At 38.7% G+C, this 13,568-nt stretch overlaps 1 protein-coding gene across 1 annotated transcript in view; it reads right to left on the bottom strand.

Annotated features, from left to right (window-relative positions):
- Window positions 1–13,568, bottom strand: part of LOC309566336 (plexin domain-containing protein 1-like) — a 463,427-nt gene that overhangs the window by 222,911 nt on the left and 226,948 nt on the right. Inside the window, exons 4-5 of the mRNA XM_082271449.1 lie at window positions 10,982–11,051; window positions 10,760–10,882 (exon numbers count right to left, since the gene is read on the bottom strand). Coding sequence (XP_082127575.1) covers window positions 10,760–10,882; window positions 10,982–11,051 — 193 coding nt within the window. The remainder of the gene's footprint in view (window positions 1–10,759; window positions 10,883–10,981; window positions 11,052–13,568) is intronic.

The following is a 13,568-nucleotide window of genomic DNA, read 5'->3' as shown; positions in this document are numbered from 1 at the left end:
ATGATATAAAATAATGGATGTGGGGGCCTTTTGGTGGGCATGGTTTTTGGGTGGGGGGGGGGGGGCATTTAATGCCTGGACCTAGGCAGCACAATGTGGATAAAAAAGTGGATATTCTAATAAAATTTTAATTAGACATGAAAAAATGTTGTCAATTTTTATAGATAGATATATTTAACATTAGAACAAAGTATGCATTACTCTATAACTTTCATTAAAAAATGCATTTATTTGCAAAACATGCAAAACAGCACTACACAACAGGAAAGAAAATGAATATATTTACTGTCAACCACATTTGCCAATTGCTTCTTTTTACACACAAATGGGATCTTGGCTAAATCTTGCAGTCCTACGCTCAATCAATCCATCTAGGGACCACGTCTAGCATTTTTCTAAAAATGTGACTATCCTGACTTGACAGTCACTAATAGGCGTTCACCTAATTGATGGTGCTTCTCTGTTCTCCACATTGAAGTTGTAGTGGTTTCAATTAGGTGCAATTAGGAGTCTACCATCTATTGCTTCTCTCTATTTTTAGTAAATGAACCCCTTACTATCAATTATCGAATAATCAAACAAGATTATGCAAAAAAGAATTGGTGGAAAAAGGTATCCCTAACAAAAAAGAAGGAAGATACCTTAATACCAGATGTCTGTAGGGTTCCAGTTATGTAAACGGTCCCAAAAATCCATAAAATCATGGGGAATCCATCAGGTCGCCCCATTTTAAATTGTGATCCAGTCTGTAAGAGCAAGGATGGGCCAGTACATAGATCAATTCTTGCAATTCATAGCACAGACAACTAGATTGTATTTAAGAGACACCAAGCACCTTATACAACTTCGGGAAGAAGAAAGAACTATCTGGTGTCTGAGAGTCCCTGACACCTCATCCCTAGGATCAGAATGTAAAGAAAGAGTAAAGACTGGATTTTAAAGGTGCCAAAACAAGTAAGTATATAATAAGTTCTAATTTATTTAGGAACATTTAAAATAGTAGAAATTTCATATAAAACCATCAAGGAATATCTATAAGGTTTTTACATTGATGATGCAGTAAATTCATATCTACATGTTTCCCCAGACTATGGCTTCTTTAGGAGACTTTATAAAAACAGCATACACAATCACTAAAAATTCAAAAAAAGTATATTAGTTACAACAGACACAAAAATACAAACAACACATAATGTATTTATACATATATGTATATAGACTAGTAACACTTATTGCAGTAAGAAATATTCACAAAAAGTGCAGATATTATTAGGTCATCTGGGGGGCTTCCTCACCTGCATTAGAGCACTGTAGTTTGAATAAACCCACCCTATAGGCAAAGCACCATCAGGATATTTCAAGGAGATATCAGTGAGCCACAAACATTTAGAGATGAAGTTACTGCATCATCATTGTAAAAGCCGTATGGATATTCCTTGATTGTTTTATTTGAAATTTCTACTATTTGTAAATGTTCATAACAAAATCAGAATTTTTATAACTTCTGGAAGAAGAAAATAAGAAAAGAACCTATTACTTTCGTAATAGCTGATGAAAATTTGCTGTATACAATAATTGGACATCAGGATGCAATTGGAGCAACTAAGTGGACCATGAAACAAATGGGTGATCTTCTGAGGAGCAAACCAACTTATTTGATGGAATGTTTAGATTATTGCCTGTCACATAATTATTTTTGGCATAATAATACCTATTTTAGACAGGTTAAAGGCATTGCCACGGGTGCACGTTTTGCACTGAGTGTGGTGAATATAATAATGGCACAATAGGAAGAAAAGTGTATTGATGATAATACACCAAGACAACTGAAAATTTATAAAAGGTTCATTGATGATGTTATCATTGTGTGGGAGGGTAAGGAAGACAAGGAATGCACATAGAAACATCTCACGTCTTGAGACTAGATGGATATTCGATCTCACATTTTATACTCCATTAGGTCTCAACACAATTTACAAAAAAAGGTCTCAACAGAAATTACAAAATCAAATAATATAAATTGTTTCATTAATAATAGTTGAAAATCTTTCTACCCTCATTTTTTCTATTTTTTTCTTTTGGTTACAAGGTTCTTCCTTTTAAAATATCGGATACTATTTAATTTAGATTTTTATTAGTAATGTTATTTACAATTTTAATAATATATTTAATTTTAATTTTACTTCCGGTTTTGTCCCCCTTTCTTAACCTCTGGTTCAGTGTTTTCCTTTTTTTTTGTCAGTTAACTACTTTAAGTCTACCCTATAGGAGTTTTACTGCCACAGTGCAGCACCTGTGCACCAGATCACGTATATATACATGATCCAACACTTACGGTTAGGGTAGCGGCTTGCTTCAACACAGCAGAAGCACATCGTCGGGTGCAGAGTACTCAATGTCTTTCAGCACCCGCACATTGCCGTTCTGACAGAAGGAATAGGATGGAGTTTGTGTTCCTGCAAAATATGCCATAGTATGTAAAAGTTTATTGGGATTTTTTTTTTTTTTTTACAAAAAATATGTAGCAGAATACATATTGGTCTAAATTTATAAAGAAATTAGATTTTTTCATTTTTTTTAAAATTGGATAAGATTTATAGCAGAATGTAAAAAAATATTGTTTTTTTTTCAAAATTGTAGGTCTTTTTTTATTTATAGTGCCAAAAAAAAGCAGAGGTAATTAAATACCAACAAAAGAAAGCTCTATCTGTGGGAAAAAAGGACATACATTTTATTTGGGTACAGGGTTGCATGACCGCGCATTTGTCAGTTAAAGTAGCGCAGTGCCGAGTACGGGTTAAATATTCTGGAGGTCAAGTGGTAAAAATTTCAGGGGCTTCTATAGTTTTTATATAATGATTTTGTAGCTCTTACATTTAATAATAATATTTATTTACAGAAATATGTGGTTAACATTCAGATATTTTAATATGTATTTGATAAATTTCTTGTTAAATCATTTTTTTCAAAACCTATGAAGGATATTATTATGTTGAATATTTTTGTTAACATTTTTTTTGCACTTATTTTTGACTTTTTGTGGTCAATTTTCCTCTTGACCACAAGATGGCGCATTATAAAAGTTGTCAACACTTGCTATAGCATCATTCATGAGACAGCGCTGAACATGCCTACAAATTGGCACTGCAATTTTTATGCTGGGTTAACTATCAATCTCCACCTTGTGTTCTCTGCACTAATTAGGATGTCTTCCTTCTTGTGGTGTTCTGTATAAAAGAAAAGAGTGCCAGCGTGTGTCCTGTGCGCTTGATGACATCATCTTTGATGAAACTAGTAGGGCAGAGATTGAACACACGCTGCTACACATATGCAATCTCGTCATAGCCATCTTGGATTCTGGAATATGAGTTGTTTATACAATATGAAGTGCCTGGTTGTCATCTCTTCTTAGTGCATTTACCACATTAAAAGGAGAAATATAGTCTTGGCGGTGTATAATCTATGATGGGTGCCACATCCCTAAATCGATGTAAAAGGAGAATTCCCCTAGGTTTTGGCACTTTTAAGGCACTTAGTAATGCACTATTAAAGTATTAACCACTTAAGCCCCGGAAGATTTTACCCCCTTCCTGACCAGGGCCTATTTTGCGAGTCGGCACTGCGTGATTTTAATGGACAATTGCGCGGTCGTGCGATGCTGTACCTAAACGAATTTGACGTCCTTTTTTTCCCACAAACAGAGCTTTCTTTTGGTGGTATTTGATCACCTGTGCGATTTTTTGATCATGCGCTATAAACAAAAAAAGAGCATCAATTTTGCAAAAATAACAATATTTTTTACATTTTTTTATATGAAATTCCCCCCAAAAAAATGTAAAAATCAAAATTTTTTAACATTTTAGGCCAATTTTTTTTTAATCATATGTTTGGTAAAAAAAAAAAATCGCAAAAAGCGTATTTTGATTGGTTTGCGCAAAAGTTATTGCGTTTACTAACAAAGGGAAAGATTTTTGTCATTTTTGTTGTTTTTTTTTTTAATGCGTAATGGCGGCGATCTGCGATTTTTTTTGCGGGACTGCGACATTGCGGCGGACAGATCGGACCCTTGACTGACATTTTTGACCCTTTTGGGGTTACCAGTGACATTACTACAGTAATCAGTGCTATACATATGCACTGTTACTGTAAAAATGACACTGGCAGTGAAGGGGTTAATTTTTTTTTGAGAGGGAGGGGTTATGTGTGTCCCTAGGGGCGTGTTTCTAACTGTGATTGGCTGTGGCTTGATGTGTAAGAACATTGATCATAGTAGAACCGTATGATCGCCATTCTTACACAGGGGAGAATGACAGGTGGCTTTGTTTACATTAGCCACCTGCCTTTCTCCCGGTGTAACGGACGATCGCGAGTGCCCGGAGGACATTGGGTCCGCGGGGCACATGCGCAGGAGAGTCCGTGACCACGCAGGAGCGGGAGCGCGCCTCAAGCGGCGTGCGCTCGCTTCCTAGAGCCTCACAGGCTAGTGACGTAGCCCTACGTCGCTTTGCCTGTGAGGGGCTGACCGCCGCCGTAAATAGTCGTGCGGCGGTCGGCAAGCGGTTAAAACCGTACTACGGTTTTTATACTTTAATAGTGCATTACTAAGTGCCTTAAAAGTCCCAATACCTAGGGGAATTTTCCTTTTACCACATTAAAATTGTTTTTTTTTAATCAAGATCACACTATGGAGGATATATGCAAAGGGATTTATTACAATGCAGCAGTACCATCGTTTGACAAGTGGATTTGGGGAAAGCTGGATATCTTGAATTGATACACAAGCACTGGTTCACCACACTTAATAAGATTCTGGCGAGCCTCCCTGTGCTGTGTGGTTTAACATTAGAAAGTTTGGTGGCATTTGGTATCCACATCTGTTATTTCCCTCATCCTTCCCTAATCGAAGAATCATTGAATTTTTTTTTCTTTTGGCTTCACATTTGGATTTCTTTGTTTTATTTTTTCAATTTGTGATGACTCATAATAGCTTGATTTATTTGCATTGCACTATTGTATTGCACTTACATTTCAATTTATTTGCGCTGCACTATTGTTTGGTGATATTTAATATGCTATGCAGACATGGGAGTAATGCCCCGTACACACGTGCAGATTATCTGAAGACTTTTGTCTTCAGATTTACCTTTTCTATGTAGTGCAAGGGCCTGCCGGATTGCATACAAATTGAAAGTGTTTAGGTTTGACCTCATATTATATGGTTTTGGTAAGTCTGCAGACAAAAGTCTTCAGATAATCTGCACGTGTGTACGGGGCATTAGTCACACATGTGCAAGTCCCAAGCAAGTCTCAAGTCTTAACCTTCAAGTCTCAAGCAAGTCCTAAGTTACTGTGGCGAAAAGCAAGCAAGTCAAGTCGAGTCCCTACTAGAAGTCAAGCAAGTCAAGTCAAGTCATTTATTTTGGTCAAGTCAAGTGATTTATTTTGGTCAAGTCAAGTCATTTATTTTGGTCAAGTCACAAATCAAGTCAAAATACTGATCTACCCCAATTTTCACCTTTAAATCAGTTAAAAGTCAGTGGTAAGGAAAGGTTTTGTTTTATTTTCAACATTAACAAAACTGCTTAGTGCTTTTTTATTGGCATATTAAAGAAACACTTTGAATGCCCAAACAGCTCAAAATCCTTCGTCCGGTCATGTTTCAACACTACAGTCACTAAAAACACGTTAAGTATTTCCATTGTTAAACAGCCAGTGTCCTAAAAATCAGAACACACTGAGGTGTTTTAAGTGACTGTGGTGTCAGAAACATAACAGGCACATTCATTTTGCTTTAACACATCTTGAGAAAATGCAAATATTTAATAACTTGAAAAAGTAAAGTAATTTCGAGTCATATGTCTCAAGTCAAAGTCAAGTCTCAAGTCATGAATACCAAGTCAAAGTCAAATTCAAATCTTTTATTAATTTTAGTTAGGACTTATGTAACTTATCATCTCTGCTCTTTTGTTTTTTATGCTCTGTATTACTTTTTCTAGATTTTATGTTAGTGCTCTACTTTCTTTGCAAATAAACAAGACCTTTGGGCATTGTGTTTATTTTCATAGCTAATATTATTGTTATATCGTCGCCATTATTATAGCCAGAGCTTTGATAGACTATCTAATTATAGGAACAGGCAAGATAATACCTAGTTATAATTTGAAAGAGAAGTATGGGGTTTGGTGTTATTGCCATTTATACTTACCTAGGTGGATGCAGCATCGGTCCGACCCCAGCGCCTCTGCACTGAGAACAGAGCGATTGAACACCACCGATCGCTCGATTTTGACAGCTCCCTGAGCAGAGAGCTGCTCTGCTTTGCCCCACCTTGCTCATTGGAGCGCTGAGCAGTGGAGGGGCGGGGTGCGGCCGGCTCAGGGTCTTAGCGGCTTGCTGAGAGGCTGAGCCGGGTGTCGGTCCAGACACCTGGCGGATCCCGACTCTGTGGTTGTGATGAAGCGGTGCCTGGACCGACTTCTGTAACGTTGGCAGAGAGTGAACTTCAGACCAATCTCTGCTGAAAATGGGTCACAGGAGTGCAGAATGAACTGAACTCCTGTGATCCATAGGAGATTTACAGCCAAATGAGCAAGTAGGGGGAATCCAAAAACCATCCCCTATTTATTTCAGAGCTCTAGCATGTTTTTTTAGTTCTTATATAAGGAAGACACATTAATACCTTTTTTAAACAATTTAAATCAAAATAATAATTATATAACATTCGCTTGGAAATTCGACAAGAAGCAAATCAATTTTTTGGATTTGACGATATCGGTGGACAAAGGATCCCTCAAAAAAGAAAAACCTTTTTCAACTCAGTAGATCAGAATGGATACATACCAGTGGAAAGTTGCCATTATGCTCTATGATTATGGAACATTTCAAATGGATAATTATTGAGGCTTAAAAATGTACAGAGAGAGGATTACTAGGAGCAAGCTTCTATGACTGGCCAAAATATACAAAAAGGCTCCAGTAAGGAATTTATACAAGAGAAGACCCTAGAGGTAGATAGGATAGATAGACTAGATCTCCCAAATGATAAACTAAAACAGGATGATTTTATCAAGAGTATGCCAAAAATTTTCTGAATTTTGGAGCCCAATATAAAAAATAGAAAAGATTTGTAAAAAATACTTGCCCATCCTAACAGCAGACAGACATCTAAATGAAATTACACCAGAGTGATTGAAATTCACATATCGCAAAGCTCATTCTCTGCGGGATAGAATTGCAAAAAATGTAATAGACCTGCCAAGGAAACAGGAGTTTACATTTTTCACAGGAAAAGGTTTATTCTATGCAAACAGTGCTATGTACAGTATGTGTGATAACCAAAGGAATAAATAGAATAATGGATGCATTTACAGCCACAACAACTAGGAAAGAATACCAAATTAGGGACTGTATAACATGTGGGACAGAGGGAATTTAAACGGGGACATATAGAATAATTGGTGCAAGAATTCTCATTTTTTTTAAGGGAAAGTGGTATCATATATGTTATACATTTACTTATCGATGATTAATATGGCATGCATTATGTTTTCATTTTTTGCATTATATGTTTAAAGTCATTGTAGCCGTATTAGTGCACTTGCGACAGAGACAATTGAGTACTGTCCCTGATACTTTTACATACAATTTTTCAGGACAAGCTTTCGGGGTATGTCCCCTTCATCAAGATCCAAGCAGTACTGATTAACAAAATGTTTAGCAGAATGGTATAAAAACACAAAATCTCTAAGCCAAAGGAAAAAAAAAAGAGAAAACCAAACAAACATAAACAAATTTAACTGGCAATGGTAATAAAACTAGCATAGTTAGTGAGATAAGACAGAGGGAGAACTGAAGACAGGGGGGAAGGTGGGGGGGATAGTCACAGAGGGGGTCGTAAAACTGTAGGATAATGAGTAAGGAAACCCATATCTAAATTGAAGCCGTTATTTTTTGTGTCAAAAAGAAGTATCATTCTTAATTCAAAAGTTTTCCTTTCCTGTATAGTTCTGAAATTCCCTTTAAGAACTAAAACATTGAGGTCTTCTATAGTGTGGTCCGGTTGTGAAAAATGATGTCCCACAGGTGTGCAGAAACTATCTTCTTTATGTTCCTTGATGGTATCTATGTCTGCAAATTCATCCTCGCTTGCAACTTCTGTCCTGTTTCGCCTACATAAGATCCTTTTTTTTTTAAAGTAATACTAAAGTCCCCTTCTTTTCGGTTAAAAACTAGAAACATTTTATACTTACCTGATATGTGCAGTGGCTTTGCACAGAGCAGCCCAGATCCTCCTCTTCCTGGGTCCCTCTCCGGTGCTCCTGGCCCCTCGCCCCAGCTGAGTGACCCTCACATCAAGCAGCTTGTTATGGAGGCACCCAAGCCAAGCCACTGCTCTTGGTGTCCATTCAGACACAGAGCCGTGGTTCAGCCCTGCCCTCCCCCTTCATTGGCTCACTGACTTTGATTGACACCAGCAGGAATCAATGGCGCCCCCTGCTGTATCTTAGCCAATCAGGAGGGAGAGTCCCAGACAGCCGAGTCTCTCCTGCAACATCGCTGGATCTAGATCGGGCTCAGGTAAGTATTAGGGGGGCTTCTGCACACGGAAGGTTTTTTTTATCATAATGCATAGAATGCATTAAAATAGAAAACCTTCTGCCTTTAGAACCACTTTAACAAAGAGATTTCACATATTGTTTTACACTTTGTTACTAATTAGAGTGGAGATTCATTATTTTAGACAGTTTGCCATCCCTTCAAGGGTTTTTTATTTTGATGGTATAGTGGTGTTAAATATTGATATAACAGAATTCACATTGAGCTGTATTGAATGGGTTTTTTTTCAAGTAGTGCAAATACATATCATTGGTTTATTTTGAATGGTGTGGAAACCCATTTAGTGGTTGCTACAGCTTTTGCTAGTCGTTTATTTGCTTTATTTAATTGGCAGCGCACGTCATTTTTATTAGTTTGGTTTCAAAGTGCAGCAGTGCATTTCTGTTATCTTTAGACCAGGGGTAGGCAACCTTAAAGAGGTGGAGATCTGCCTGAAAAACAGAAGAGAAGTCAAAGATCACCGGGATCAGTGTCGCCCGGTGTCGCCACTTCACACCTGATTTAAACCTCATCAATGATGTAATGGGTAAGCCACATTTTTTTAAACATTTTAAATCGGGGATAGGCAACCTTAAAGAGGTGGAGATCTACCTGAACAACATGGGAGAATTCAAAGATCACCAGACTCACTGTTGCCTCCTTACACCTGATTTAAACCTCTAATTGCCATACTACTGTGTCAGAACCGTGTACATTGCACAGCAATCATGGGCTTAAATCAGATGGTGGGGAGGCAACATCGCTTTTTAGAGGAGCAGCAGTGCCTGCTGCACTTGTCAATGAGCCCTTAGTTGTATTCGGCAGCAGCACCCTTAGGGCTCATTCACACAAAGTTGGGTGGTGGTAAGACTCTGCGATTGATTTGCAGATTTACCTCCCCAAATCCCTACCCCCTTTAGCTGCTGAGGCTGCAGCCAAAAGGTGTAAACATGCCACAGCAAGAATTAAACCTCCTGTTGCTTTTGGTGTTTGCTACCATCTGCCAAACGCAACCCATTCAAGTAAATTGGGCCACTCTGCAAGTGCCCCACAACTGCATGCTACTGCCGGGTCAGAGGGGCATAAGCAAGTGGTGAGAAAGCAACTGCACAAGGTTGCAGGGCATATGCAGAGTAGCCTCAGTCACTTGAATGAATCATGCTTGGCAGGTGCTACTCCCACCAACCCTGACAGGGCCTATGACTCTTGCGGTGGCTACGACATGTGTACACCCCTGGCCACTGCAGCTAAAGGAGGTGCAATTGGGGCAGGGGTGGTAAATACATACCTTAATTATGGGGTTTTACCACTCCCAAACTAAAAATGGAAATTAACCCTTACTGTTCTGAGTCCCCTATGAGGTTGCTTTCACACTGATGTGTTGTAGTTCACCTGCGCAGCGAGTACATCTGCAACCATCCTGGGTTACCTGTGCTTTGCCATAGACTTCTATTATATCCTGTAGGTGTGGTTTACTTTATGAAAGTGCACCAAAACTCCTGCATTCATAAAGTGCACCAAACCCACAGAACATAATTGAAGTATATGGCTAAGCACAGCAAACTCACAGGAAAGCTGCAGGTACACTGGACTGCACCTACAGTGTGGGTAAACCACAGCGCATCAGAGTGAACGCAGCCCTGTACTAGTGCCTAGTGTATTGCTTCACACTGACCTGAAGATCTCGTCTTTCCTGCTGCTGGCACCACTCTGGAGATCGCTAGTAGGGTTAAGAAATGGAGTGCAGTTGGTATCACTTCGCATGGGACAGGAGTCAGCACTACAGAAGAAGTATCAGCTTATGCAGCTCGTGTTCCCTACTACAGCTCCAACTTTACAATTAGTCCCTCTGCATCTGTTTGATGTTCTGGGATGATAAGCAAGCCCAGAGTGATCTACCAGTGATCTACTGGTTAATTGTAATCTACTGGTTTCTGACCCCCACCCTAGACTATTCATTGAGCCAAATGAGTGATTAACTGTGTGCCTGGCTGTGGGTTCAACTACTAGTTACCTTACTAGGGACCCTAGGGACTTTAAAATGCAGACTCCTACTGGAGTGAGCGCTACACAACTTATGTGGACACCATAGGCCCACTTTAATAAATTCTAGATATAACAGTTATCTCTATATCTCAATTAACATCACACAATGTTCACTCACCATTATCTCTGTACGCGATTTTTGATTCTGTTGAGTAACTTGGATTAAAGTTTGCCATAAGCGGTGCTACATACTGTGTTGCAGTCAACATGCGGTGTAAGACATCACCCATGAAGATAAATCCTACAAGAAAAACAGAAATGTGGTACCCTACATTAGCCTGTCCATTTCAGACTTGTGTTCCTTAATATTTTAAATAGAAAGGGATTTTAGTAAACCTGCCTCCAGTAGCTATTGTGATGTGCCTCAATAAATGTCCATAGAAGGGGAAATCAAACGAAAGAGTAACTCTCTATAAAAAAAAGAAAAAGAAAGGGAGCTTATCCATAAAGAGGAGTCATTCAGAAACATTGTATTTATTACACAGAGTACCACACATAAAACAATAACTACTTGTCTTATGTCAAACGCCAACTTTGATACAACGCCAACGTCATACAGCTGTAAGTATAAAAGAATAGTATGTTGACCACCATTAAAGAAACGCTGTCACCTGACCCTTCATTTCAGCAACAATCTTTCCATTGGATTATATGTGTATTGAAAGTTTTTTAGGCACAATGTTTGAATGCCCTGCTGCGGCATTGCACTATCTCGGATCACTGTGAGCAGCATCAGTAGACTCCCACCCACCCAAGCAGGTTGCAGAACTACACATCCCATGAGGCATTGCAAAACTCTGAAATACACATACATGACTAGGCATGATGGGAATTGTAGTTCCTAAACAACTGGAGGGCCGTAGTTTGGCAATCCCTGCTCTAAAGTATTGCCCTTTAATCCTCCTCCATTAGTTATGTTTGTAGGAAGGTGAGGGGGGAAAAAGTGCTGGGTCAGCACAGAGTGTAATTATTATTATTACAAGTACTTGCAGGTAATTTGAGAGTCCCATAGGAGAAGTCGTCAAGGACATTCGAGGAAGGAGGGGGCTGTGCTAGGAAATGTCTAACAAATATTTATGAAAAAGAAAAACACTATAAGTTCACATTTTCAAATTTTGTAATAAAAAATGGCAGCGCTCTAGAAAAATAAACGGAGAAAAAAAAAAAAAAACTAGAGCTGCTAGTAAAATAGTGCAAACATAAATACATCCAAAGAATAAATACAAAACAATTGCAGCTCTCAAAATAAGTAAACCTTAGTGAAAGGTCCAATGCGAGTCCAAAAAAGTATACAAGTGAAATCAAATACAAGAAAAAATGTCCCAATGTGAGAGCACATAATAAATATTATCACTTGTGAACGTTGTCCTCCACCGTATATATAAAGTGCACACTCAGCAGAGCTAGTTGCTGTCCAAATTATAAGACAGCAATAGCAAATGTAGCTACTGGTGTCTAGGTCCTTTTCGGTCCTAGAAAGTGAAAATAGCCAATGCAGAGAGTTTTCTCGTGTGGAACCATGGCATTAATTAGGTGCATATGGAGATTCAAATAAAGAATATAGAGATACTCGTAGTGTAGCAATCAATACAAAAAATAATTTAATAAAAATTGCAAAATTACAAAAAGGGTTAAAAAATCACTGACAAATTGCAGTAGTAAGAACAATGGAAAGAGGTCCAACCAAATATGAACAGGCAATGATGTATCTAATCACTTACATCAGGAGCCACAACCTCAAATGTTAAAGTGGTGGCTGGACCTCAGGCATGTCTCAATAGCTCACTCTCTTGAGCTAGGAGTATCTCTATATTCTTTATTTGGATCTCCATATGCACTTAATTGAAGCCACGGTTCCACACGAGGAGACTCTCTGCATTTGCTATTTTCGCTATCCAGGACTGAAAAGTACCTAAACACCAGTAGCTACATGCGCTATTGCTGTCTTATAATTTGGACAGCATCTAGCTCTGGGGAGTGTGCACTTTATATATACGGTGGAGGACAACGTTCACGAGTGATAATATGTATTGTTTGCTCTCACATTGGGACATTTTTTCTTGTATTTGATTTCACTTATATGCTTTTTGGACTCACATTGGACCTTTCACTAAGGTTTACTTAGTGTTGCAATTGTTTTGTATTTAAATATTTAAATTTTACCTGCAGTTTTAATGGTTTGGTGAAAGGGACCCTTTAAGGTACAGGTCTCAACCGTGTTTTTTTTTTTTTTTAAATACCCCTGGCCCCTTCCAATCTATACCTTTTTTTCAGGGTGATATTTACATCAGTCACCCTGTTAGGACCCCCTTGTGCGCCTTGGGATCCTAACCTGGTGGTCACCACACTTCAGAAGCCTCTCTCTGAACCGGTGAGAGGCATCTATTATGATCCTGGTTTAGAGGGACCATGACTTCAGTAAAAAATGGATCTCTGAGTGGTCAGCCTTGTCCTGTGGGATGCCCTACTTATCCTTCGGTTTTAAGACTTTGTGCCTAATAATACATACTCTTTAGATCTGACTGAGGATATTGTGTGTAGCACTACTCCCTTGGGAGTTGCTGATTACGGGTTCCCCTGGGTTACCATTAGCAACAACATGGCAGTTTGACATCTTCCCAAGTGTTTTAGCTCAGTCAGGAAATAGTCCAGTAGCTTTGGTTTTTGTGTTTTTATTTGGAACTTGCATAGGAGAAGGGAATGAGTGGTATACTCCAACTTTATACAACTATGCACAATTGGCTGGGACGACTTGAAAATGCTTAGTAACGCTAGTCACGGCTAGGCCGCTGCTTCACTTTGCCCTTTGCTGTGAAGTATAAGTGAATGAGCTTTCTAAAGTAATCTGTACTGTACTGCTGAACAACTTCTTGGCACACTCTTTGTTCCTAATCTTCAGGGTCAACTACACGGCACCCCCTTTACTG

This window comes from Pelophylax lessonae (genome assembly GCF_965119305.1).
Source record: "Pelophylax lessonae genome assembly, chromosome: 11".
NCBI lineage: Eukaryota > Metazoa > Chordata > Amphibia > Anura > Ranidae > Pelophylax > Pelophylax lessonae.
Note: the sequence above shows the minus strand (reverse complement) of the source record. Positions and strands in the feature narration are given on the sequence as shown.